This window comes from Globicephala melas, chromosome 10 (assembly GCF_963455315.2).
Source record: "Globicephala melas chromosome 10, mGloMel1.2, whole genome shotgun sequence".
NCBI classification, from domain to species: domain Eukaryota; kingdom Metazoa; phylum Chordata; class Mammalia; order Artiodactyla; family Delphinidae; genus Globicephala; species Globicephala melas.
In genome coordinates, this window is record NC_083323.1 from 6386516 (window position 1) to 6411215 (window position 24700).

General features: G+C 54.4%; 1 protein-coding gene across 2 annotated transcripts in view; it reads left to right on the forward strand.

Moving 5' to 3' along the window:
- Window positions 1-24700, forward strand: part of CYB5R3 (cytochrome b5 reductase 3) — a 47216-nt gene that overhangs the window by 7547 nt on the left and 14969 nt on the right. Inside the window, exons 1-2 of one of the 2 annotated variants that reach the window (XM_030855747.2) lie at window positions 14536-14693; window positions 23948-24079. In XM_030855747.2, the coding sequence (XP_030711607.1) occupies window positions 14673-14693; window positions 23948-24079 (153 nt within the window). In that variant the 5' untranslated portion in view covers window positions 14536-14672. Of the gene's footprint in view, window positions 1-14535; window positions 14694-23947; window positions 24080-24700 lie in introns of those variants that run through there. The other variant, XM_060305944.2, reaches the window with a different exon arrangement.

The following is a 24700-nucleotide window of genomic DNA, read 5'->3' on the forward strand; positions in this document are numbered from 1 at the left end:
ATTGGCAGGCGGATTCTTAACCATTGCGCCACCAGGGAAGTCCCTGACATAGTTTCTTTTTTAAGGAAAAAAGTGAATCCATTTAAAGACTTAACAAAAGAGGTGGGGCTCGGTGGAACAAACCTCTCGCAGGCCCTGGAATGGCTGGAGTTTGGGAAATGGAGCGTGTGCTCTTCTGAGCGTCCCAGACACCTGGTAGGTGGTGTCATCCCTTTGCGCAGATGAGGAAACTGAGGCCCCGAGCAGGGAAGTGACCATGACAGTGAAAGCCTCTTGACTGAGTGGGAATCTGCCTCCCCCCACTCCCATACCCACGCCTGGTGTCTCAGAGCCTGGACTCCTTCTCACAGGGCCAGGAGCCCACACCTTGGCTGGCAGCTGGGTTTGGGGGCTGGGATGGCAAAGCCCTGGAGTGTCAGGGGCCTGAGCAGCAGTTCTGTCTCCAAAGCACTCGCCACTGGCCCTTGTGTTCCTGAGAAGCGCCCCCTTGTGGAGGAGAGAGCACAGACCCACAGAAGGGGTGTATGTCACACCGAGGATGTGTGTGTCATCATCTCCACGCTGCAAATGGGGAAACAGACTCCCGCCTAGCCACGTGCACAAGTCACGCAGCCAGTGGATGGAGGGGCTGGGCCTTGAACCCGGGTCTGTTGGACACCAGACCTGTGTTCTTTCCTGTGCCCAACCAGCTGCACTGAGACTGAATCCTGGAGGCCGACTCCTCAGGGACCCACCCCAGGGCTCTCTCTGGACTCAGCTCTTTTTGCCTGTTTGTTCCCATGATGCTCTTTATTGGGGCCAGAGCCAGAAGCATGAAAGAGCCCTGCACCGCCAGTCCACCAATCAGCCATGGGCAGCTCCCGCGCTGCTGTGGGCCCCAGTCCCGGCCTCTGGGAAATCTCTGCCCGTATCCCACACAGGGCTGCAGTGCGGGACCAGGGAGGTGGCAGGCAAGCTGAAACTGAAACCTGGCCCTCACTGTGCTTCCCTCCTCTCCCTGACACTGGGTCTCTCTCATCCATCCCCCTACACAGGGTGCTGTCATATAGTCAAGCTGTCTCGTTCTCCCCAGCTGGGACATGGATGGTCAGTTAATGAAGAAGCCCATGGACTTAGACGCACACTTGTGCCTTAATATTTATTTACTTATCTATCTATCTATTTATTTTGGCCGCGCCGGGTCTCAGTTGCAGCACGCAGGATCTTTAGTTGTGGCATGCAGGATCTTTTAGTTGTAGGCATGTGGACTTCTTTGTTGAAGCATGTGGACTGAGTTGTGGCATGTGGACTTCTTAGTTGCGGCATGCAGACTCTTAGTGCAGCACACATGTGGGATCTAGTTCCCCGACCAGGGATCGAACCCAGGCCCCCTGCATGGGGAACGCAGAGTCTTACCCACTGGATCACCAGGGAAGTCCCGGCACACACGTGCCTTAAACAGTTTGCTTTAACTGGTGTTAAGTGGACATCCCCTTGGAATCTGTCGATGAGGACCCAGACCTTTCTAGAGGCTGGGGCTGCTGCCTGGAGACAGGATCATGCTTTTGGCCTAACCCAGCCCCATCAGGCAGCATCTGGGGCTTCTAGGCTTGGCTCCCAGGTAGAGGTCAAACCTTCAGAGGCTCGAGAAGCCATCCAAGTACAGAGCCTGTCTAGATTTTGATGATTTCTTCTCAATGTTAAACAGTCATTTCACTCACCTAATTTGCAGATTTCTTTTTTTGTTGTTTTTTGGGCTGCGCTGCGCAGCACATGGGATTTTAGTTCCCCGACCGGGGATGGAACCTGTGCAGCCTGCAGTGGCAGCGCAGAGTCCTAACCACTGGATCGCCGGGGAATTTCCCCATTCCGCAGAATACTGTCAAGCAACTTACCTATATCAAACTTTTCCATGGGATTCAAGTTTATTTTCACAGAAACCTCCACAATTTTTCTGTTTGCCCTCAAGTTTCAGCAGCTTACATAACACTGAATTACTTCAGGGGTTACAATAGCAAAGACTCAACAGGCACAAACCAGTCTGGGGACAAAGGTCCTGGATCTCATTCAGGTGTGGGTGGCCTGGGGAGGAGCCCAGCAGGGCTCCTATGGGCATGGAGGGATGGGGTGCCAGAGAAGGGAGCAAGTTCTGCCTCTGTTTTGTGTCAGCTGTTCAAGAACAGATGCCCCAGTGGTCCCCAACTCCTACAGTTCTACAGGGACAAAGCATGCCCTCCAGCCCCCTCCCTGCTTCACGGAGTTAGGGCCCCTCATCCTCGCGGCTGCCACATTCTCATCACACACCTGGTCGCCAAAACCTCTGGGAATTGATGAGGCGGCCCCCTACCAAGGCCCACTGTGCCCCATTCATTTCTTTAAAATCAAGGTCGGGACTGGAAGAAGCCAGAGAGGCTATCTCCTCAGGCCCAAATGGAAGGGGCACCAAAAAGCAGTAATCAAGACAACCCAATTGACAGTGGGCATAGGGTCTGAATGGACAGTCCTCTGAAGAAGATACACAAATGGCCAAACAAGCGAAAAGATGCTCTTGACACCATTAGCTCTTAGGGAAATACAAGTCAATACCGTTTCTCACCCACTAGCATGGCTGTCATCAAAAAGACAGACAATGACAAGCACTGGTTTGAATGTGGAGAAGCTGCAAGTTCATGCACTGCTGGTGGTTCTGTAAAATAACGCAGCCACTTTGCAAAACTGGCGGTTCCTCAGCCACGTAAACACAGAGTCGTATGACCTCCACATCTAGGTCTATCACCAGGAGACATGAAGACACGTGCCCACACAAAACTTTGTACACAAGTGCTGTTCATAGCAGCATTATTCGTAATAGCCAAAAAGTGGAAAGAGCCTAAACATCCGTAACTAGATGGATGGATACGTATAGATCCACACGGTGGAACGTCACGCAGCCAGACCTCGGTTTCCAATGCCGTTCTCCACTAAAAGGAACCCAGTCTCCTTGGAGGAATGCCTGGTTCTGGAACTAGGGCAGGGGTTATACAAAATGAGCCTGGAGCGCCTTGCAGTGCCAGAAACTAAGGAGGGGCTCAAACACACACATACACACATACACCACCTTAAGGGGACACAGGCCAACTGAAAGAGCTCCCAACAGGCAAAGGTTGAACAATCTGAAAGAAGAGAGGAAGGAAGGAAGGAAGGAAGGAAGGAAGGAAGGGAACAAGGGAGGGAGGGAGGGAGGGGAGTTTCAGAGCAGGAGGGAGGGGAGTTTCAGAGCAGGAGTTTCAGAGGAGGGACTGGGTGGGGCTGGTCCTTGGTCACCGGTCCTCACAGGTTTCTGCTGGTCACCCATCTTCACAAATCGGCATAGGATGGCTGAAACTGAGCAGCTCCCTGTTTCCTCTTCAGCCCTGTGGCGTTCAAGAGGCTTCTCTGGGGAGACTGCCTGGGTCCCAGTGGCCCAGATACACCAGGAAGGCCCCTGCTCTCTGGCAGTGTAGCCCACCCAGGAAGCAGGTGCAGTTAGAACCATCTTGCCCTGTTGTGCAAGAACCCAGCAGAGGTGGGAGTGGAAACCCAGCTTGACACGCAGTGTGGTCACTCACCACGCCCTGGATCCCAGCATGGGGCAGAGGTGGGGGCATCTTCCTCTAACTCACACAAGCCATCCTATTAGCCAGCAGTAGCGCTGGGGGCAGACGCCTTGGCTCCAGGATCTACACTCTCCCTTAGCTGCTCCCCACTTGCTCCAGCCCTGGGTCCACCCCTCCAGTCAGGGCTGGGAGACTTTCCTCCTCCGTGTGCCCTCAAGGAGCTCTGTCCACGCTGGGAGTCCTCCCCCTGCCCCAGGCAGGCTGCTGGCTTTCTGCTCTGCCTCACCCTTCCCCTGGGGCAGCGAGCACAGGGAAAGGGAAGGAGGAAAATACAGGGGAAAACAAGAGAAAGCAGAGCCCAGATCAACACCTCTGATCCGATCTCTCCACGCAGGAAAAGCCCCTGGCCGCTGCCACACGCACAGGGCAGCTCGTGTGGGGCTGGCTCCCTTCCTCCTTGGACAAAATCACACAGTGTTTTGAGGTTCTCAGAGCACCTTCCGATCCTCCCCTCGCCCAAGCCAAGTCAGGGATGGAGCCTTTTCTAGCTCTAGGATCCAGTGGTGACTCCCATTGGGTGCCACCCAGCTCACAGCTCACTTTAACCACCAGCACCACCCACCGTGGTCACAGGCCTGCTTGCCCTTTATCCTGGGAACCCTCCCTGCACCCACCTTGCACCACCCCTTCCATCCCGAGGGGAGTTACCAACTCCCCACTTGACTCCACCTCCCTCACCAGAGTGATTGGCTAAGGGGTAGGCACCTGACCCAAACTGGGCCAATTGGAGAGTGCCAGCCCTTTGGCATCACTCATTGGTCCAAAGATGGGCACGTGGCAAAACAGACCAATCAAGGTCCTTCTCTAGGATTTCTCTACTCAGACCCGCTGTGGGGCAGGAGGTCCACCCCCTGGGAAGGCACCTACTGTTGGCAAAAAGAGGCAAAGAAGTGGGGCAGGGAGACCTGGCAGGGGCCTTCCGTAAACTCCTTCCTGCGCAGGTGGTTTGAATCGGGTTTCCGTCCCAGGCAGTTGCAATCACGTTAAGAACATGGACCCTGGAGCAAGCCAGCCTTGGCTTTGAGTCCCTTCCAGCATCACTAGTGTGTCGCCTTTGGCATGTTACTGAATAGCTCGGTGCTTCAGTTTCCTCAGCATATTGGGGGATTGAATGAGTTACTACAGGAAGCCCTCAATAACACCAGCTCTTCAACCAGGAGCGCTCTGGGTCCTACGCCTTCTCGGGCCCTTGACCCCTCCCATGTGGTACCCATAGTCTTTCCGTCTGTCCATCAGAATACCTGGGTATGGTTTGCTTCCTTCTTGCTGAAGCCTGCACACTGACTGCAGTGGGCAGCCCTTCTTTCACTGGCCTGCTCGGGCTCTTGTTTTCACATGGGTAGTGGCAAGATGGCAGGCAGCCCAGCCCCAGGGATGGCTTAGAGACCAATGCCAATGATGGACACCATGAGAGAGACTCAGAATTGCCCCTTCCCTCGGTGGTTAACTTTGTTTTGGGGTCCAGCTCACCTCACATGGCACCCGAGGAAGTGCCTGGACAGTGCTGGGAGGTGCTCAGGAGGTGCAGGTACTGTCATACGAGGCACCCAGCTCCCTGCTCCCAAGGATAGCTGCCCTCCCAGGGGGCTGCTCAGCCCCTCACACAAACAGCTATGAGCCAGGCTTGCCCCATCACCATCAGGGACTTCCATCCAGACCTGCCCAGATCTGCACAGATCTGTCTGAGCCCTAGCTTGAGCTCAAGTTGGGGATATCCTTTCCTTTTTTCCTTTCTTTTTTAAAATTTATTTATTTATTTATATTTTTGGCTACATTGGGTCTTCATTGCTGCGCAGACTTTCTCTAGTTGCAGCGAGCAGGGGCTACTCTTCGTTGCAGTGCGCGGGCTTCTTGTTGCTGTGGCTTGTCTTGTTGTCGAGCACGGGCTCTAGTGGTGCGGGCTCAGTAGTTGTGACACGCGGGCTCAGTAGTTGTGACTCATGGGCTCTAGAGCGCAGGCTCAGTATTTGTGGCGCACGGCATTAGTTGCTCTGCGACATGTGGGATCTTCCTGGACCAGGGCTCGAACCTGTGTCCCCTGCATTGGCAGGCGGATTCTTAACCACTGTGCCACCAGGGAAGCCCTGGGGATATCCTTTCTACCCCCAACAACCTTTCTAACCAAGGGACAAAGAAAGACCAGGTTTGTAGTGGGTCGTAGTGGGTTCCACATGGAACCTCAGACTGTGACCTTATTGGGAAAAAGGTCTTCACAGATGCAATTGTATAAAGATTTCAAGAATAAATCATCCTGGATTTAGGGGGCCCTAAATCCAGTGACTGGTGTCCTTAAAAGAAGAAGAGAGGGACTTCCCTTGTGGTCCAGTGGTTAAGAATCCGCCTTCCAATGCAGGGGATACGGGTTCCATCCCTGGTCAGGGAAATAAGATCCCACATGCCACGGGGCAACTAAGTACACACCCCGCAACTACTGAGCCCACACACTCTGGAGCCCACGTGCCACGACTAGAGAGCCTGTGTGCCACAGCTAGAGAGAGAAGCCCACGCGCCGCAACTAGAGAAGCCCATACACCCCAACGAAGATCCCAAGTGCCACAACTAAGACCCAACACAGCTAAATAAATAAATAATAAATAAATAAATAAATAAATAAAAAGAAGAAGAGGAGAGGACACAGACACAGAGAGAAGAAGGCCACATGAAAACAGAGGCAGAGGGCTTCCCTGGTGGTGCAGTGGTTGAGAGTCCTCCTGCCGATGCAGGGGACGCGGGTTCGTGCCCCAGTCCGGGAGGATCCCACATGCCGCAGAGCGGCTGGGCCCGTGAGCCATGGCCGCTGAGCCTGCATGTCTGGAGCCTGTGCTCCGCAACGGGAGAGGCCACAACAGTGAGAGGCCCGCATACTGCAAAAAACAAACAAACAAACAAAAAAAAACAGAGGCAGAGATTGGAGTTATGCTGCCACAGAAAGATTTCTCCCTCAGGGCCTCCAGAGAGAACCAACCTTGATTTCAGACTTCTGAGCTCCTGAGCTGTGAGAGAATAAATTTCTGTTTATTGAAGCCAGTAAGTTTGTTGTAATCTGTTATGACAGCCTCAGAAAACCCATACCCACTTACATAATGTACCCACTGGCAGTGTGGCTATATTACTAGGAAGCTTTAAAACTTTGCTCACTCTTTGCCCAAGCAATTCCATGTCTGAGCACTTATTTTTATGAAATAATTGGAACAATGCAGGGATATATGTGCAAGGTGTTCCCCACAGTGTTGTTCAATGCAGTGAAAAGTTAGGAAAGAACTAAATACCTATCAATGGAGCTTGGTCAAATAAATGATAGCATCCCATGTAACAGAACATCGGGCAACTGTCAAACACCATTATGTGTTTAACATCAAAAGATGTTACGTAGTCATATGTGAAAAAAAAAGTTTCAAAATAGTATGTCTGCACAAAACATATTAATCATAAAGAAAATATGGGTAAATTGGACTTCGCTAAGATAAAAAAACCTCCGTTCACCAAAATATAACATGAAGAAGCTGATTTCAAATGCTGGTTCCCCCACTAACTGGCTGTGAGAACTTGGGTAGACGTTCCAACCCTCTCTGCCTCAGTTTCTCGTCTGTAAAATGGGGCGGCTTTCTTCATGAGGTTTGCTCCAGTCAACTATTATCGTGTAACCAACCGCTCTAAAACTTAGTGGTATAAAACAAAACAATAGTCTTTAAATTTGCCTACGGATGTGAAATTTGAGCAGGGCTTGTGGGGGGTGGGTCATCTCTCCACAGGGTGTCAGCTGGGGTGCTTAACTGGGGGCTGGAGGACCTGCTTCCAAGGTGGTATACTCACATGGCCAGCAAATTGGTGTCGGCTGTTGGCTGGGGAGCTCAGCCAAGCTGAGGGTCAGAGACCTTGGCTCCTCTCCACGTGGGCCTCTCTGTGGGCTGCTTGGGCTTCCTCATAGCATGGTGGCTGGGTTTCAAGAGCTAGCATCCCAAAAGACAGGAAGTGGAAGCCACCAATTTCTTATGGTCTGGCTCCCACCAAAATGGCAGTGTCACAGAGCTTCTATTGGTCAAGAAGTTACAGAACCCAGATTCAAGGGGAGGGGACACAGACCCCCATCTCCCAATGGATGGGCTATCAAAGAATTTACAGATATGTTTTAAAACTGCTTTAGGGTTGCTGTGAGGATTAAGTCAAATCATATAATCACAGTCTCAAAGGACCATCCTATGGATGACTTATTAAATAGAGACCTTTACAGGGAGAAGCCTGGCAGACATGGCTTGGCCAAGTGGTCAAAGCTAGCCTCACAGTAATGGAACACACTGACATCATTGCTGCTTCTTAAAGAAGCCAAGTGGGCTTCCCTGGTGGTGCAGTGGTTAAGAATCCGCCTGCCAGTGCGGGGGACACGGGTTTGAGCCCTGGTCCGGGAAGATCCCACATGCCACGGAGCAACTAAGCCCGAGCACCACAACTACTGAGCCCACGCTCTAGAGCCCGCGAGCCACAACTACTGAAGCCCACGTGCCTAGAGCCTGTGCTCCGCAACAAGAGAAGCCACTGCAGTGAGAAGCCCATGCACTGCGACGAAGAGTAGCCCATGCTCGCCGCAACTAGAGAAATCCCATGCGCAGCAGTGAAGACTCAATGCAGCCAGAAAAATAATAATTAATTAATTAATTAATTAATTAAAAAAAAAAAGAAGCCAAGCATACTCCTGCTGCAGAGTCTTTGCACTTGCTGGTCTTCCTTCCTGGAACCCTCTTTCCCCAGTTATCCACAGGGCTTGCTCACTGACTTTCTTTAGGTCTCTGCTAGCATCACCTCAGGAAGGCCTCCCTGGCCCTTACATAAAACAGCAACTCCCACTACTACCTGTACCCTCTGACCCTGCTCTGTCTTTCCTTTTCTCAGCGAAGTTACATGTCTGTTTTTAAAAAATCGTTTCTTGTTTATTCTCCACACTCCATCCCCACTAGAATGTCAGCTTTTCAAAGGCTTTATTTTTTTTTTTTTGCGGTACGCGGGCCTCTCACTGTTGTGGCCTCTCCCGTTGTGGAGCACAGGCTCTGGACGCGCAGGCTCAGCGGCCACGGCTCAAGGGCCCAGCCGCTCCACGGCATGTGGGATCTTCCCGGACCGGGGCACGAACCCGTGTCCCCTGCGTCGGCAGGCAGACTCTCAACCACTGCGCCACCAGGGAAGCCCTCAAAGGCATTTTTGACTGTCTTTCTCACTGCTATACCCCCAGCATCTAGAATAGTGCCTGGAACAAAGTAGGGGCTCAGTAAAGATATGAGGAGTGAATGAATGAATCGGGTGGTAGCAACGCAAATGTCACCTTGATGAGGTCTCCGTTGTCTTCACTCACAAGTGAATGGCCTGGACCCACTGTTTTCAGCTTGGTGCTTCTGCGTGTCTCTGGGGACTGAGCCGCATTCATTTGTGATTCCCCGGCCTAGCCCTCAGCATACCACAGACACTCAGGTACTGGTGCTGCTAGGTCTAATATCCACCTCTCCACACATCCAGCTTTGTAAAGCAGTTTTACACCTGGCATCTCGATTCATCCTCACCACAGCCTTCTGAGATGGGTGTGTTGCCCCTGTTTATAGATGTGACCTGGAGAGGAATGATGGCTGGCCCAAGGTCAGACAGCTGGTTGGGGGCAGAGCCACACCTAGAACCCATCTCCTGCTTCCCAGGGAGCAAAGAGTGTGAAAATTACACTCTATGGGGGCACCTTGGGAAGGTCGTAGAATCAGCTCCACCAGAGGCTGCAAACCCAGCACCTGCAGGGCCTGCCTGTGGGAGCTGGTACAGCAAGAGTCTCAGATTTGTCACAAGAAGCCAGAAATACTCACTTGGCAACTGGTTCAAATGAAGCCAAAACCCAGAACAGACTCTTCCGAGGGCTGGATGCTGACCTTTGGCCAACCGTTTGCAACCTTTGCTCTATTGGATTCTACTAGGTTCTAGATGATCCTCCATTTTACAGCCGAGAAAACTGAGACCCAGAAAGGGGAGTAATTTGCCCAAGGTCACACAGCAAGAGCCAAGATTTGAAAATCTCTGGTCTGGAGAAGACAAGATATGGGGGCAGTAACACAGAACCCTCACCCCCGAGTCAGTCCCTGACATTCTCTGTAAGGTGGCTCAAGCCAACAAGGAAAAGGAAAACAGATGCCTGATTCTGGGGGCAAGTGGCCGTGGGGAGAGCTGAGTTTCAGAAGCAAGGAGAACTGGGTTCAAACTCCAGCCGCAACCCTCACCAGCTGTGTGACCTTGGGCCAGGCCCTTTTTTTTCTGAGCCACGGCCTCTCCGCTATGAGATGGAGACAGGATGCCCTGGTTAAGCGATGACTCACTCTCAGGCTCGGCTGGTCCAGGGGTGCAGGCCAGACTCCACTGGCTCCATGGGTTTTGGATCCTGCAGGCTGGGACTGTGCTGTGAATACTTCTGGAGAACTCTGATGCGGTTGCCACAGCGCACGCGCGGCACCCATTCCTGTTTCATCAACCTCCCAGTTCTGCTGGCACAGAGGTTGCACCAGAGCAGACTGTGGCTTCCAGAAAGGCCTCTGCAGGACAGGCTTGGTGACAGTGGAGCCAACCTCCGGTCCCAGCACCCCCTCCCTGCTGAAGCCCGTTCACAGCCTGAGCAGGTGCCTGATTCTACCAGTAATGCCTCAGTCACCGGCTAAAAAGCTATTCCAGTCCCTGCTGCTGCTGCTGCTGCTGCTGCTTTTTTTTTTTTTAAACAAGCTCTCTCTTCAAATTGTAAATGCCCGAGGGGGTTAATACCTTAGCTTGCAATGAATCATTTCACTGGCCTCTCCTGACACTCAGCTATGACAGGGGGTGGGCAGGTGGCCTGGCTGGTTGGGCCCCTCACCTCCGTCCACCTCCAGGAGTGGGGAGACCCAGCCCTCCCCTCCCAGGGCCCAGAGGTCCAGCCAGCTCCTCCTATGGCAGAAACGCCTCCTAGGAGGTTGCTCCACCGCCCATCGCACTGCCCTACCTCTGAGTCCCTCCTTCCCTGACTCAGGGCCACTCTCTCCTCCTCGGCCCCAGCCCCTGCTGAACTCTAGACACTGGACTCCATTGCTCCTCAGGCTTTCCCCGCCCCCTCCCATGCCAGGCCAGAAGCCTCCCGCCCACTCACACCAGCTGGTGGGCCTCAGGCCCCATCAGTCCTGCCTCCTGAATGCTCTTTTCATCCCCTGACCCCTGGCCTGAGCCTCATGGCATGCCACCAGCCACTGCAGTCTCCCCCGACTGGTCCCTTTCTAGAACTGTCTGGCAAAGGGCCTCCAAACTTAAGTCCCTTCTTTCAATGCTGTCAGCTACTCTCAGAAGGACAGCGCATGCCAGCATTCAAGGCCCCACTGACTTTACCTGCCTTATTTCCTATATCTGATAACACGTGCCATGCATTTTTTAATTCTCCACAGCAGGGAGAAAAAATTATTCATTGTTTCCCTGAAATTAAAATTGAACTGGGTGTTCTATATTTTACCTGGCAACCTAATGTCAGTCCAAACACCCTGGACAACATCATGAGGGTTTTTTTAGCTTAATTTTTTTTTTTCAGCTGCGCCATGAGGCATGTGGGATCTTAGCTCCCGCACCAGGGATCGAACCTGCGCCCCCTGCATTGGAAGCACAGAGTCTTAACCACTGGACCTCCAGGGAAGTCCCCTTTTAATTTTTTAGTATAGCTACATTTAAGTGCAATATCTTGGACATACTTGTACCAAAAAACTGATTCATTGTTTATCTGAAATTCAAATCTAATTGGGCATCCTGAATTTTTATTTGCTAAATCTGGCAACCTAGGTCCTACATAGGTAATAGGGACCAGGGGGACTGGCAAGGGTCGGACAGCCCCAACCTGGACCCTGAAAACTCTACCCTGCAGTCAGCCTGAAAGCCTCCTTTCCAAACCTCTGCCCTGGTACCTGGAAGGGGCGGGAGCCCAGAGACTCCTTGGGAGGAATTATTCCACTGCTGCCCACTTCTCTCCTCTCTCTGGGCCTAGTTTCCTTCTCTATAAAATGAAACTCATGGTTTCTCTGTCCCGTTTCCCAACCTCTCCCAAGGATCAAACACCTCAGTAGAGTAGGGGATTCTCAGCTGACTGGATGTTTGCCTTTGCAGAAGGCAAACAGGCTTGTGAGAGTTTCTGTTCTCTGGCTCACCAAAGGGCCTTGAGGAATAATTAAGACAAAGGTCCTTTTTGGCTTGTTTTTTCCCAAAGTACCTCATAAACCAGTTAGTTAAACTACCTCAATGATAATTGATTCAGACATGATCATCAACTAAAAGCATTGGATGAAAGTTTGTTGGGAATTAGGACATTCACAGGGTATCAAAGTAAAAGTTACCTTTACAATAGGGAGACCAGGCAGGCGCCAACAGGCAGGTGACCCATCACCTGCCCTTTGATCCCATCTGTCTCCAGGCTAAAGGAGACTAAAGACCCCTGGCCAAGTAAAGGCCATGCCTGACCTGGGATTAGAGCCTGGACCGCAAAAAATAATGGCTAGAGAGGACATTATGGGACAACCGGGACAAGGGGAATGTGGACTGGGGATCAGACAACTGTGTTGTTTCAATGTTAAATTCCCTGAATTTGATACTTGCACAGTGGTATGTAGGAGAATGGCCTTGTTCTTGGGAGATGCGTGGTGAAGTGTGTAGAGGTGAAGGGCGACATATCTGCAACTAACTCTCCACGGTGCAGCCAAAGTAAACGGTAGATAGGGAGGAGGGGGGAAGGGGTCAAAGGCTAACAGCTGGTGAATCCGGTGGTTCATTGTACTATGCTTGCAACTTCTCTGTACATTGGACATTTTTCCAAATAAAAAGTCTGAAGGAACACCCACCCAGAATAAAATATCAGAAGTAGAAGGGGTCTTAAAGACCTTGTTCCCTGACCCTTTCCCAGAGAGGGGAAGGCCTTGGCCTGTGCTCACACAGTGAATGGCAGCTGAACCCTCCCCACTTGGTCTGAGTTCCAAGAGCAGGAATGGGCCACCTAACCAATGTCACCTCTGGTTCTTCTTCCCGCTCTCCCTCACCCGCCAACACTCTGCCCCTGGGGCCACCCTACAGTCATACGGGAGATGAGCAGCTCCCGGAGTCTGGGGAGAACTCCGCCCTGCCCCTCCCAAAGAAACTGGACCACAACTCCTTCATGCGAGGCCAAGCCTGGCAGGCGGGATACTTTCTAGGGAAGCTTCCAGATGTAACCAGGAGTGAAATCTCCTTTTGTGCTTTACACACTGGAGTGTTTCAGTGGGGTAAGGTGTAAACACAACAGCTTTTACTGTAGTGAGAGCAAAATGCTTCAATAATTTATATTGTTATAATGTTAATCCTATATACTGCAACAATTATGAAAAGGTTCAGACAGATAAATAAGAAAAGAAATGGACAGTTAATATGATCTTAAGAGAGGCAACAACAGCAGTGATAACTTTAGGAGGAAAGCTATTTCCTTTTTGAGTCTACAAGTGCATGTAATAATTTAAATGACAAGACGAAAAAATAGATTCCATCCTAATTGTGATCTTTTAGGACTATTTGTTGGACTAGCATTTATAGCCTTAGTCTAAATAGTATTTAAGTTTTGTTTATTTAAGGCCATTTAGGTGATGATTAAAAGGAGAAAGGCGGGCTTCCCTGGTGGCGCAGTGGTTGAGAGTCTGCCTGCCGATGCAGGGGACACGGGTTCGTGCCCCGGTCCGGGAGGATCCCGCGTGCCGCGGAGCGGCTGGGCCCGTGGGCCATGGCCGCTGGGCCTGCGCGTCCAGAACCTGTGCTCCGCAACGGGAGAGGCCGCGGCGGTGAGGGGCCTGCGTACCGCAAAATAATAAAATAAAATAAAGGAGAAAGGCAACTTCGTCACCTCCAAATTTCACGAGAAGAAAATCCAACATCAGACATCCACATTCGTGATAACCATCACCAGTCCAGGTGTAACAAAGAACACGGAGAAAACGAGAAGTGACTGGGGGAAATGCTAAGGTTCGGGGTGGCCTGTGGCTCCCCTGGCCTCTGTGGAAGGTGTCTCTGGAGAGGGCACCTGTGCCGTGGGTGGCCTAGGAAGCACCTAGTCATGAGAACTTACTGGCTGCACATGCTCAAGTAAAGCTTTCCTATTTGATTACTTCCTTTGCAATCAAGGCCAGAGAGCCCCGGCGGGCCAGCATGGGCCTACACAGAGCAGGCACCTGCCCACTGTCTGTTGAATTCACTCATTCAACAAGTATTTATTGAGCACCTACTATATGCTACTCTATGTTCTGTGCTGGGTTCCAGGCAGGCAGGGAACTTCAAAGCAGAGTCCTGCTCTCAGGAAGCCCACAGTCCACTGTGATGGGGTGGGGCTGGGGGCAGACCATCCCTGAAGAAACACAAAGGGTGACTTTAGCTTAATGCTAAGTGCCAGGAAGACCACAAGAGGTTGTCTGGAGAGGGAGTCAGGGCAGGCCTTGCTGAGGACGGAACATCTCACCTGATGCCCAAGCAAGAAGCCAGGGCTGACCCTGAGGCAGTTAGGGATGGTGTTCCAGAGAGGGAAAGGTCTGGAGGCGGGACCAAGCTGAGCAGTTTGAGGAACAAGAAGGCCTGTGAGGCCCAGCAACGTGCTCAGGGGCGCAGGCTGAGGTCAGGCCAAGCGGGGCTTCCTCCTGCAGGCCTTGGAGGCCGCGGTGGAGTTTCCGGATTTTATTTTAGATCCCATCAATAGGGGGCGCCATCTTCTCCCCTTTAGGATGGCAAACGAGGCCCAGAGACTGCCAGCGTCCCCGAGGCCACTCAGCGGGTCAGAGCCCCGCCGCAGGCTACCGGGGCGACTGCGCCGGCGCCCGGCTTCGCGTTCTAACGGATCCTCTCCCTTCAACCCTCTTCCCGCGGACGGAAGCGGGCGGGGCGGGGCGGAGCCGGGCCTCTAGCTCGGCCTCCCGCCCCCGCGCCCCGACTGGGCCGCGCTCGGGCCCGCCCCTCCTCCTCGGTGACGCGGCCCGGGGGCTGGCTCGGTGCGCGGCGGTGGCGGAGCGAGTGCAGAGCGGCGCCACCATGGGGGCCCAGCTGAGCACGGTAGGCGGGGAGGGGACGCCGGCTGCCGCGGGCCCGGGGCGTCGCTGCGGACCGGCGGGCGCCGGACCCCCGTCTCGGGAAGCGCCGACTGCGCCCGGCTGCTAGGGGCGGGGGGACCGGGCTCGGACGCGGGGCGCAGGACCCCACCCGGCTCCGCCCCACCCAGCCCGCCGCGCCCCGGTCGTCCCCGTGCGGCCGTGATTCACGCCCGGGCCTCTGCACCCGGGCCCAGCACTCCCGGTCAAGGGGCGTCACCCGGAGGCGGGCGGCCACGCGTTCGGGGCGCCCCGCCCGCCGCCGCCGCCGCCGCCCCCCTCAGCCCGGACGGCCGATGAGTGCGGATGTGTGCGCTAGTGCTGAGCGAGTGCGGGGGTGAACGTGGCCGGTGCCCCCGCGTGTGAGTTAGTATGAGTGCGACTGAACACGTGTGAAGTGTGAAGGAGGGAGCGCGTATGTGTGAGTGTGAGTTTGTGAGGGCGTGTGTGTGACCGGGTGTGTGGGTGTGACGTGTGCGTGTGCAGGAGTGTGTATGGGGGTGAGTGACAGTGAAAGAGTGAGCAGGTGTGCGGGAGTGTGACCGTGAGTACCTGCGAGTGTGTGCGTGTGGAGGGGGTGTGAGGTGTGTGTGTGTGTGTGTGGAGTGAGTGTATGTGGAGTGGGTGTGTGTGGAATGAGTGTGTGTGCGTGTGTGTGCGCGCACACGTGCGGTGTTGCTGGATCGCAGTTTTTACCGACAACAGCCCCTGAACCCTCTCCGTGGGCTGCAAGCTAGGCTCTGGTCTCTCTTAACCCAGCAAACATGAGAGGCCCCAGCCGTTGGCCCCATTTTACAGATGAAGAAATGCCACTCAAGACTTGGCCACGGGCCGGGCTGGCGGAGTCTGAACTTGTGGAGCTGCAAAGTCCATCGTCATGCTGTCACTTTGGTTCGGCCCAGGGCCACCCTCCCTCGCCCTCGGGCCTTTCGAATTTCTCAGAAGCCACAGTGGTGGTGCGTGGCTTGCACTCCACGTTGAGGCTGTGGCCAGAGGGCAGTCCCCACCCACACATGCGGGTGCCTGGGCGCTGGCTGGGGGCACTTGGGCAGGGCTGCCCCTGGGAGGATTAGGCCCAGAGCCTCTTGCCTGGCGTCCTCCTCCACCTCCTCCCTCTGGCTCTGTGGGGCTCCCCCTGGGGACTCGGCAGAAGGCCTCTTGGCCTGGGTGTTGGCTTGTGAATGTGTGACCCAGCCCAGGACTCTGGGTGGCGTTCAGCCCAGGGGGCGGCTTTGCCCAGGGCTAGCCTGGGGGCATCGCCCCAGCTCAGCGTAACGGCCTGACCGTGTTCCCAGCAATCCCCTTCCTCCCTCACTGCTCAGCCTCCGGACCGGAACCCAGACCCCCGCCCCTGCTGTTTTCCCGCAGTGCTTCTCACCTTCTAGCCGTGTTGGTTGGGTTTGCCTCTGTGTCCCCAAGGTCTGGCTGCTCAGTGTTTTTGCCGAGGAGCCCAGGACCCCTTGGAGCCCCTCTATGAGGGGCAGAGCCCCGTCTGAGCGTCAGGAGACCTTCACCAACTCCTAAGCCTCCTCTATCCAAAGGGTGGCAGGGTTGCCCTTTCCTCGTGGGCCCTGCCGGGGTCCCCACTTGAGCCCAAATACCCGGAGCAGACCCCAGGCAGGCCTCCTGGCACAGCGGCTCCACGCCGTCTGCGGGAGGCCAGCACGGGCTCTGGGCACCAGGCGTCTTATCTGAGATGTGCAGGCCCTGAGAGAGGCCTCCTCCCACACACCGGAAGTGGGGACGCCGAGGGGTTGGCACTTGAACCTGCCCGCCACCTGGGGGTATGTTGGGGGCTTAGCCTGCCGTCCCCGACTCTGGCTCCCCTTCCTCCAGCACAGTTGTGAGTGCTCAGTGGACCCTGACAGGCCGCCACCACAGGTAGAGTCCAAGGCTTTTCCCCTGCCCCTGGCAGCTCTGTGCCTAGTCCGTGGTCCAGACACCCAGCCCCTGGGAAGCAGGGCTGGGTCTCCCCTGTGGAGGGCAGCTCCACTGTCCACCTGCCCCTCCTCCTGGGTTCCCTTTCCCAGAAGCGCAGAGCCAGGAGCCCCTCGCTGCAGAGCTTCCTCCACTCCCTCCCACTTGCTCCTGCTTCCCAAGAAGGGGGCCATGAGGGAGGTGGACACGCAGATCCCAGATGGACAGCTGGCGGGCAGCGGGCAGGGAAGCCTCAGCACAGGGGGCTGGCACCTGGGGGGTCCTGGCAGGTCCCTTTGCCCACCCAGACCTGACCTGGGTAGAGCGGATGGCAGGGTCCCGGTGGGGAGTTCCAGGGGGTGAGCAGCTGGCTGGGTGCCACATGGGGGTAGTAGGGCTACCCAGCTCCTCGGCTGTGGTGGGTGAGCTGGGGGCTCCCTGGAGGCATCCTGGGACTCTGGCACCCCGTTTCCCTCTCCCCTTCCTGTGTTAGCAGAGGTGGGGAAAGGCAGGTGGTGGGTTCCCTGGTGGGCACTGTGTGGCCTATGGGGCACCAGGTCAAGGCCTGGCGAAGCAGCTGTCCCCTAGCTCCCCTGGGGAGCTGGGGTGACGTGGTGTGTGTGTGTGTGTGTGTGAGCAGCACAGCTGAGGAGGAGCTGGGGTGGGACCTTGGCTTTGGCCGCCTGCCTCCTGTTTACTCTGCCCACTGCTTGCAGGGGTGGGAGTGGTGCCTTGGACGGGGAACAGGGCATCCCAGCCCCTTGTGAGTCTGGTAAAGCCTCTAGTTTTCCAGAGACGAAGCTTCGCCTTTCCACGGCACCCTTCTCTCTGCCCGTGTCCATCTCCCACACTGGCTTGAGCTCCCCAGGGACGCGGTCCCCTGACCTGTGTCCGCCGCATCCCACATGGGCCCTGACAGCTGTGCCCACTGGGGTTTGTGACCTGAAGGACTGACTGACAGTGAGGGTCGGCTCACAGCTGCCTCCAGAGAGGAATTTGTGCAAAGTCCACCCTTGCTCTCTCAGTGGCCCGACTGTCTGCAGACGCAGAGGGACTGTGCAGGGCTGGGGCTCAGTGCTCGGACCAAGCTGGGTGCCAGTTCTCACCCTGTCTCAGTGTCCTCACTGAAGTGGAGTGGCCATAGTGCCCGCGTCCCGGGCTCAAGGACTGTGCGAGATACGAGAGTGTCGCGTCTGGGAACGCGGACTGGAAGGAAGGCTGGTCACATTATCCACCGCTCACTGGCACAGCTCCTTCCAGCAGCGGCTGCAGTCCCACCACACCTCTGGGAGGCAGGTGTGGAAACAGCCAGGAGTTCAGGATCCAACCCCTCAGCCCTGTGCTCCGTGGAGGGCCGAGCCCCACCCTCCCCCGGAGGCATCTGGTCCCTTGTCCTGGTTGTGGAAACTTTCAGACAAAGTAAGAAAAGTCAGAGAGAGACTGCAGTGCAGGGGCTTGTTCTTGTCCCTTCGTGAATTTATCCACGAATATTTACTGAGTGTCTCTGCTCTGAGTGCTAGAGATGAGACACCAGGTCCCCTGCCTTCCTGGGTCTGCCGTCGCACGTTGTCTGTGACCTCACGTGGGAACCTGGCCCAGCCGTGTGAGCCCAGGGCTGGCAGCCAGGGCACACGAAGCTGGCGCCTGGGATCCGCAAGTTCGGTGTAAGGGCCAAGGCCAGTGTTGAGGACTCATCTTCAGAACTGTTGACAAATGAGTCATTTTCACGGCTCAGCACATAACCATGGGCTGGCATTTGGGGCAGGTGAGAGATTTGGGGTGAACGACAGAAAATTGGGAACCGAAGCCCAGACTCCACCCTGGGCCTCCCTGAGCCACAGTTTCCTCGTTTGTCAAATGAAGAATGCAGTTGGCCTGTCTCCCAGTGCGGAGGGTCAGTGAGGAAATGGAAGGGAAGGTGCTTTGCAGACTGTGAAACGAGCTGCAGGCCAGGGGGTCTTAGTTATTAAACTTGGCTGACCACTTAAACGGCTGTGCTGGGGGGAAATAAGACTCCAGAGAGCACCAAACATAACTCCACTTGGGCTCTTAATGTCGTTGAAGTTTATTTCCAGGACTCCCAACAATGGTGATTTCCTGCAAACGTAGCTTCGCTCAACTTTTTCCCTAAACAATGTTCTCCATGGATATGGCTTCCCTGACTGATGTGGGAGAGGCCTGGAGCAGAGGACTCATCAGAGTCGCCCTCATCCCCGTGGAGTTTGCAGAGGCTGCGGGGGGGGGGGGGGCGCTCCGGATGTCTGCTGAGGGCTTGCTTAGCTAGAGGGTAAGAGTTGACGTTTGAGCTGGGCTCTGGAAGTGGAATAGGAGTTGTTGGATGAGGGAAGAGAAAGGGCATTCAGGGCAGAAGGGAGAGTGTGCAAAGGCCTAAGGCAAGAAAGGCTTGTGACCGGATAGTGGGGACCTTGAGTGTTGGCAGTGGGGAGCCGTGGTGGGTGTTTGGGGGTGGCGGAGCAGCCTGTTAGTCTGGGCAGCTGGGGCTTCACTGCAAGAGCCGGGAGATTGGACTGTGCTGGAGCAAGGGGATTTGGGCTGTGGGCTCCGGGGCATCTGTCCTGGGGGGCGGCTTGGGAAGAGCCACACTTGGGGCTGGACAGGCCTGGGTTGCGTGGCCATGGGTGAGTCACTTAATCTCTCTGAGAAATGGCTGTGAGTCCTCTGAGGACTGGCTTTCCTGATCTGTAACTTGATGGTAATCACAGTACCTACAGCCTAGGATTGAAGTGAGGATTATGCCGGAGAATTCACGTCCCACTCTTGGAGCAGCGCCCGCTCGGGGACACTGGCCAGTTTGCTCTAACATGGCCTGTTGCAGCCTCGATTCCTCCCCAGCCCTAGGTGGGACTGTCCTCATGAACTTGAGGAAGATGGAGCCTGGAGAGGTGAAGATTCTCTCCTGAAGTCCTGAGCTGGGTCTCAAACCCAAGTCTCCTGACCCCAGAGCCCAGGGCTGCCAACGGGCCTTAGATGTGACCCAGGGTGGGTGAAATACCACTTGGTAACCAGGACATGGTAGGTGCGGGTTAAGTGGGCAGGTGGCCAGAGACCCTTTGTGTGGCCCTGTGGGCCGGAGGGGTGCGCTGGGGCGAGCTCCCTCAGGCCTTCTGTTTAGACCCATTGGTTAACAGACGAGGGGCCCCGTGGGGCAAGGCCGTGGCTGCAGCCAGCCTGGAGGCTCTGTCTGCGGGAGAGGCACGGTGTTTTGAGCCCAACAAAAGGCCTGTAACCAAAGCTTCGGCTGGGCAACTTGAAGCAGCTGGGCCGGTTTGGGGGCTGGGCCAGGCCCGGTGTGGGATCTTGGTGCCTCTGCCCTTCCTTCATTTGGGTATTCCGTCTCCTGGGTGATGGTGGCCCCATGAGGGTGGTAGAAGAACCTGTGTGCATGCCCACATTCCACAGGTTATAGACCCTTCGGTGACCTCAGCCCCTCATCTCATCTCATATCCCAGCTCCCTTGGGCTGTTGGCCAGGCAGTGGCCCTCACCTTCCTTCTATAGCCAAGAATACCGAGGCTCAGAGAGGCCTCAGGTACTCAGCCGGAGTGTCCTCCCCAGTTGATAGAGTGGGGGGTCCTGGCAGGGCTTCTGGGAAGGGAGGGAGCAGTGAGGCTGGGCCTTGAGAGGTGAGAATCTTCTCACCTGACCCTCAATAGGGCAGGGGCCCATTCCAGGTCTGTTCTCTGTAGAACATGCTACCTCAAGAGGCCTGCAAAGGAAGCAAAGAGGCCTCCATGCAAGCAAGGAACTTGACTCTGAGCTTCCTGGCAGCCAAGGCAAAAAGGGGAATTTGTAGTGTTATGATAAGAAGAATACACACGGTCATCTGCTGTGAGAACTAAAGTCAGGGAGGTACACTAGGGAGGGTGAGTGAACAAGCTGTGAAACAGTTTTCTTGAGAACCAGTATTTTGGGAGAACTTTTGGTTGTTGACCCCACTATATGAACCACTAGTGTGGACTTCCTTCTTCACTTTTTTTTGTTTGTTTGTTTTTGTTTTTGTTTTTTCGTTTTTTGGTTTTGCGGTACGCGGGCCTCTCACTGTTGTGGCCTCTCCCGTTGCGGAGCACAGGCTCCGGACGCGCAGGCTCAGCGGCCATGGCTCACGGGCCCAGCCTCTCTGCGGCATGTGGGATCTTCCCGGACCGGGGCACGAACCCGTGTCCCCTGCATCGGCAGGCGGACTCTCAACCACTGCGCCACCAGGGAAGCCCCCTTCTTCACTTTTTATTTTGAAATAATTTCAGACTTACAGTAAAGTTGAAAGAATGTATAAAGAGCCCTTATATACTCTTCATCAAGATATACCAGATGTTAACATTTGCTATATTTACTTTATTGTGTGTGTGTGTATTTTAAACTATTTGAGAGTAAACGACAGATATGATGGTTCTTTGCCCCTAAATACTTCAGCATCTATCTCCTAAGAACAAGGACATTCTTTTGCATAATCACAGGACGATGATCAAATCAAGAATGTAAAACTGATACAGTGCTATTGTCTAATCTATGGGCCTTCATGCATATGCCACCTATTGTCTCAAGATTGTCTTTTACAACTGTTCCCCCCCCCCACCCCGGCCCAGAATCAAATTCAGAACCACACATTGTATTCAGTTGTTCTGTCTCTTTGGCCTCTGTACAGTAAGTCCCCTACAAGTTGCAAACTTTCAAAGGTGCGAACGTGTGTGAGTGAAAGACACCAACGTCAGGCGTGAGTGAAATTGCAGCTTGCCCTCCGTCTCCTATGGCTGACGATCCTTCAGCTCTACCGTCTCCCACCTCCTCTCCCTCCTCCAGTCAGTAACTCTTCTTGCCTGTTCACTCGAGGCCAGCCCCTATATGCTAGCTGTTGTACTGTACTACTGAACTTTTCAAGGTACTGTACTGCAAGATTTAAAATGTTTTCTTTATTTTTTTGTTTGTTTTTTTTTTGTGTATTATTTGTGTGAAAAGTATTATAAACCTATTACAGTACAGTACTGTATAGCTGATTGTGTTAGTTGGGTCCAACTTTGTTGGACTTAACAAACAAATTGGACTTACGAACGTGCTCTCAGATCAGAACTCGTTCATATGTAGGGGACTTACTGTATTCGTTTCCTACGGCTGCATATAAATTGCCACAAACTAGGTAGCATAAAACAATGGAAGTTCATTCTTGCATAGTCTGGAGGCCAGAAGTGTGAAATCAAGGTTTTGGCAGGGTGTGCTCTCTGGAGGCCTAGGGGAGGGGCCTTCCTCCTCATCCTGCTTCTGGTGGCTTCCAGCAGTCCTTGGCCTCCTTGGCGTGTCACCACATCACTCCAGTCTCTGTCTTCACACAACCTTCTCCTCTGAGTCTTCTCCTCTGTCTTAGAAGGACACTTGTCATGGGATCTGGGGCCCACCAGGGGGATCCAAGAGGATCTCATCTCAAGATCCTTAGTTTAATTACACGTGCAAAAACCCTTTTCCATCCCCAGGATCTGGGTGGACATGAGTTTTAGGGGAGCACCGTCCGACCCACCAGAGCCTCCTTTAATCTGGACCCATTCCTCGGCCTTCGTTTCTCTCTCTTTTTTTTTTTTTTTTTGTTTTGCGGTACGCAGGCCTCTCACTGTTGTGGCCTCTCCCGTTGCGGAGCACAGGCTCCGGACGCACAGGCTCAGTGGCCATGGCGCACAGGCTTAGTTGCTCCGCGGCATGTGGGATCTTCCCGGACCGGGGCACGAACCCGCGTCTCCTGCTTTGGCAGGCGGACTCTCAACCACTGCGCCAGCAGGGAAGCCCTGGCTTTGACGTTTTTGAAGAGTGGTGCCAGTTCTCGCGGCGAAAGGCCCTCGGTGTTTCCTTGTGTCAGAGGCAGGCTGTGTGCTCCTGAAGGAAGGCACAGTGCGGTGCTGGGCCCTTCTTGCTTCGTGTCAGGAGGTGCACGGTGTCAGCTGGCCCCTTTCCTGTGCTGCTCCCTGGTTAGGGTGGGGTCTGCCAGGTTCTCCACTGTAGGGTTGGTCTGAGCGGTCTTGAGGCTGTTGTTGTTCTCTTCCTGAGTCTCACTTGTGGTCCAGATAGTGGAGGCTGCCCAGGACTCGACTTCCGGATGGCCAAGGGTAGCTGCTGCACACAGATACCCAGTGAGGTCAAGTGCCTGCTGGGGGACGGCCTGGGTTAGCCGATCTCCATCTTCACAGCCAGAGAGTGTAGCTTATGACTCCCATTTCACAGATGGAGAAACAGGGCAGAGAGGCTAAGTGCTTTTCCCAGGGACAAAAATAGCTAGAAAGAGCAGCAGGCTGGTTGTCTTTCCTTGCAAGGGTGTCCTCTCCAGGTAAACCTAAGTAGTTTTATTTGGCCATGGGATGTGGGTTTTCTCTGTTTTTAAAAAATCCAAACCGCCTCTAGGGTCTTTGTGAGGCTGCGATATGTGGGGCAGGGGGCTGGCAAGGAAGAGGTTCTCAGAGCCACGCAAGAGGGTGAGTGATGATGAGGGTGAGGCCTGATGTTTAAGAGTGTGATTGGGGAGGCAGGTGGACTCAGGTTTGAGTTCCAGCTCCCCACCTGCCTGCTGTGTGACTGTGGGTGAGTTGCTTCACCTCTCTGAGCTGTTTCCTCATCTGTAAAGTGGTGGTGATGACAGTGCCTACCCCATAGGGTTGTCATGAGGTTAACCCCTGTGCAGGGCTCTGCATGATGCTAGGAGTAGACTCTCAGAGCTCCAGGGGACCTTGCAGATCACCTGGTCCAGTTCAGTTCAGAGAGGGGAAGGGACTTGTGCAGAGTCACACAGCCAGCAAGGAGCAGAGCTTCCTAGTGTCTAGCTCAGTGCCTTGGCTGCCCCCACATCTGAAGGCAGAACCCCAGGGCTCAGGGGTTTGTCTGTTTGTCTAAATAGAGCTAGCACTTGACATCACTTAATAGGGCCAGGGAAATTGACTAAAGGGAGGGAGGGAGGGAGGGAGGGAGGGAGCACAGATACACAGTGCTCAAGATTAAGCACAGGTACTTGGGAACTTTATGCTGAGCTTCCTGGCAGCCAAAGTGAAAAGGGCTACATGCTCAGTTATGTAGCTTTCTTTGTCCCCATTCCTTAGGGAAAATGGAGCTTTTCCAATGACTCAGTAACACAGTGATAGGTTTCATGAGTCTGATTTTTGTAACTTCTCCCAGCTGGCACCAAAATGGAGCTGGGGTTCCCTGAATGAACATGATGGGGAGAGGGCGTTCCTGGTAGGGGAGAGGCCCGGAGGTGTGTTTGGAGGAAGGGCAGGGGGCAGGCTGACCTCGTGGGTCTGTCCTGTCGTTTCAGTTGGGCCACGTGGTCCTCTCCCCAGTCTGGTTCCTGTATAGCCTGTTCATGAAGCTATTCCAGCGCTCTACCCCAGCCATCACCCTCGAGAACCCGGACATCAAGTACCCGCTGCGGCTGATTGACAAGGAGGTCAGTGTGGGGCCTGAGGGCGTCGTGGGGCATGGGCACCTCTCTGTCCTTGTCAGCATCACAGCATTTCACAGGCACCTACTATGTGCTCAGGGCATGGCCCCTTGTGAAGTAGGTCCCATTATCTGCCCATTTTACAGATGGGGAAAGCAAGGTGGTCCCTTTCTAAGGCTACCAGTAAGCGGCAGAGGGCTTTGAACTCAGGTCTTTGCCCACAGAGCTGGTTCTTTGAACCACACTCACTATTCCCCAGAAGGCCAGAGTGGGAGGGACCCTGTAAGGACTCTTGGGTCCAAGTAACCATTTAATGGCTGTGAAAACAGAGGACAAGAGAGGAGAAACTCAGGTCACACTGTGAGTTAGGGGCAGGACCAGGACTTAGGCCTAGGTCTCGCGGCTCCCATCCCAGTGCCCCTTCCTTAAAGATAAGGTCTCCTCCCCTCCTCCTTCCCCGCCCGCAGGGTCACCCACTCAGGGCCCCTAGAGTCTTTTGCATCTGTCAGATTCCCTGCGGGTGGGCGGGGCGGCTCCATCTGCTCCTCCCACAGGCTTGCTCCTGCCCTCCCCACTTGATGCTTTTCCTTTTCAGACCTCTGATCGTGATTTAAAACCATCCTCTCC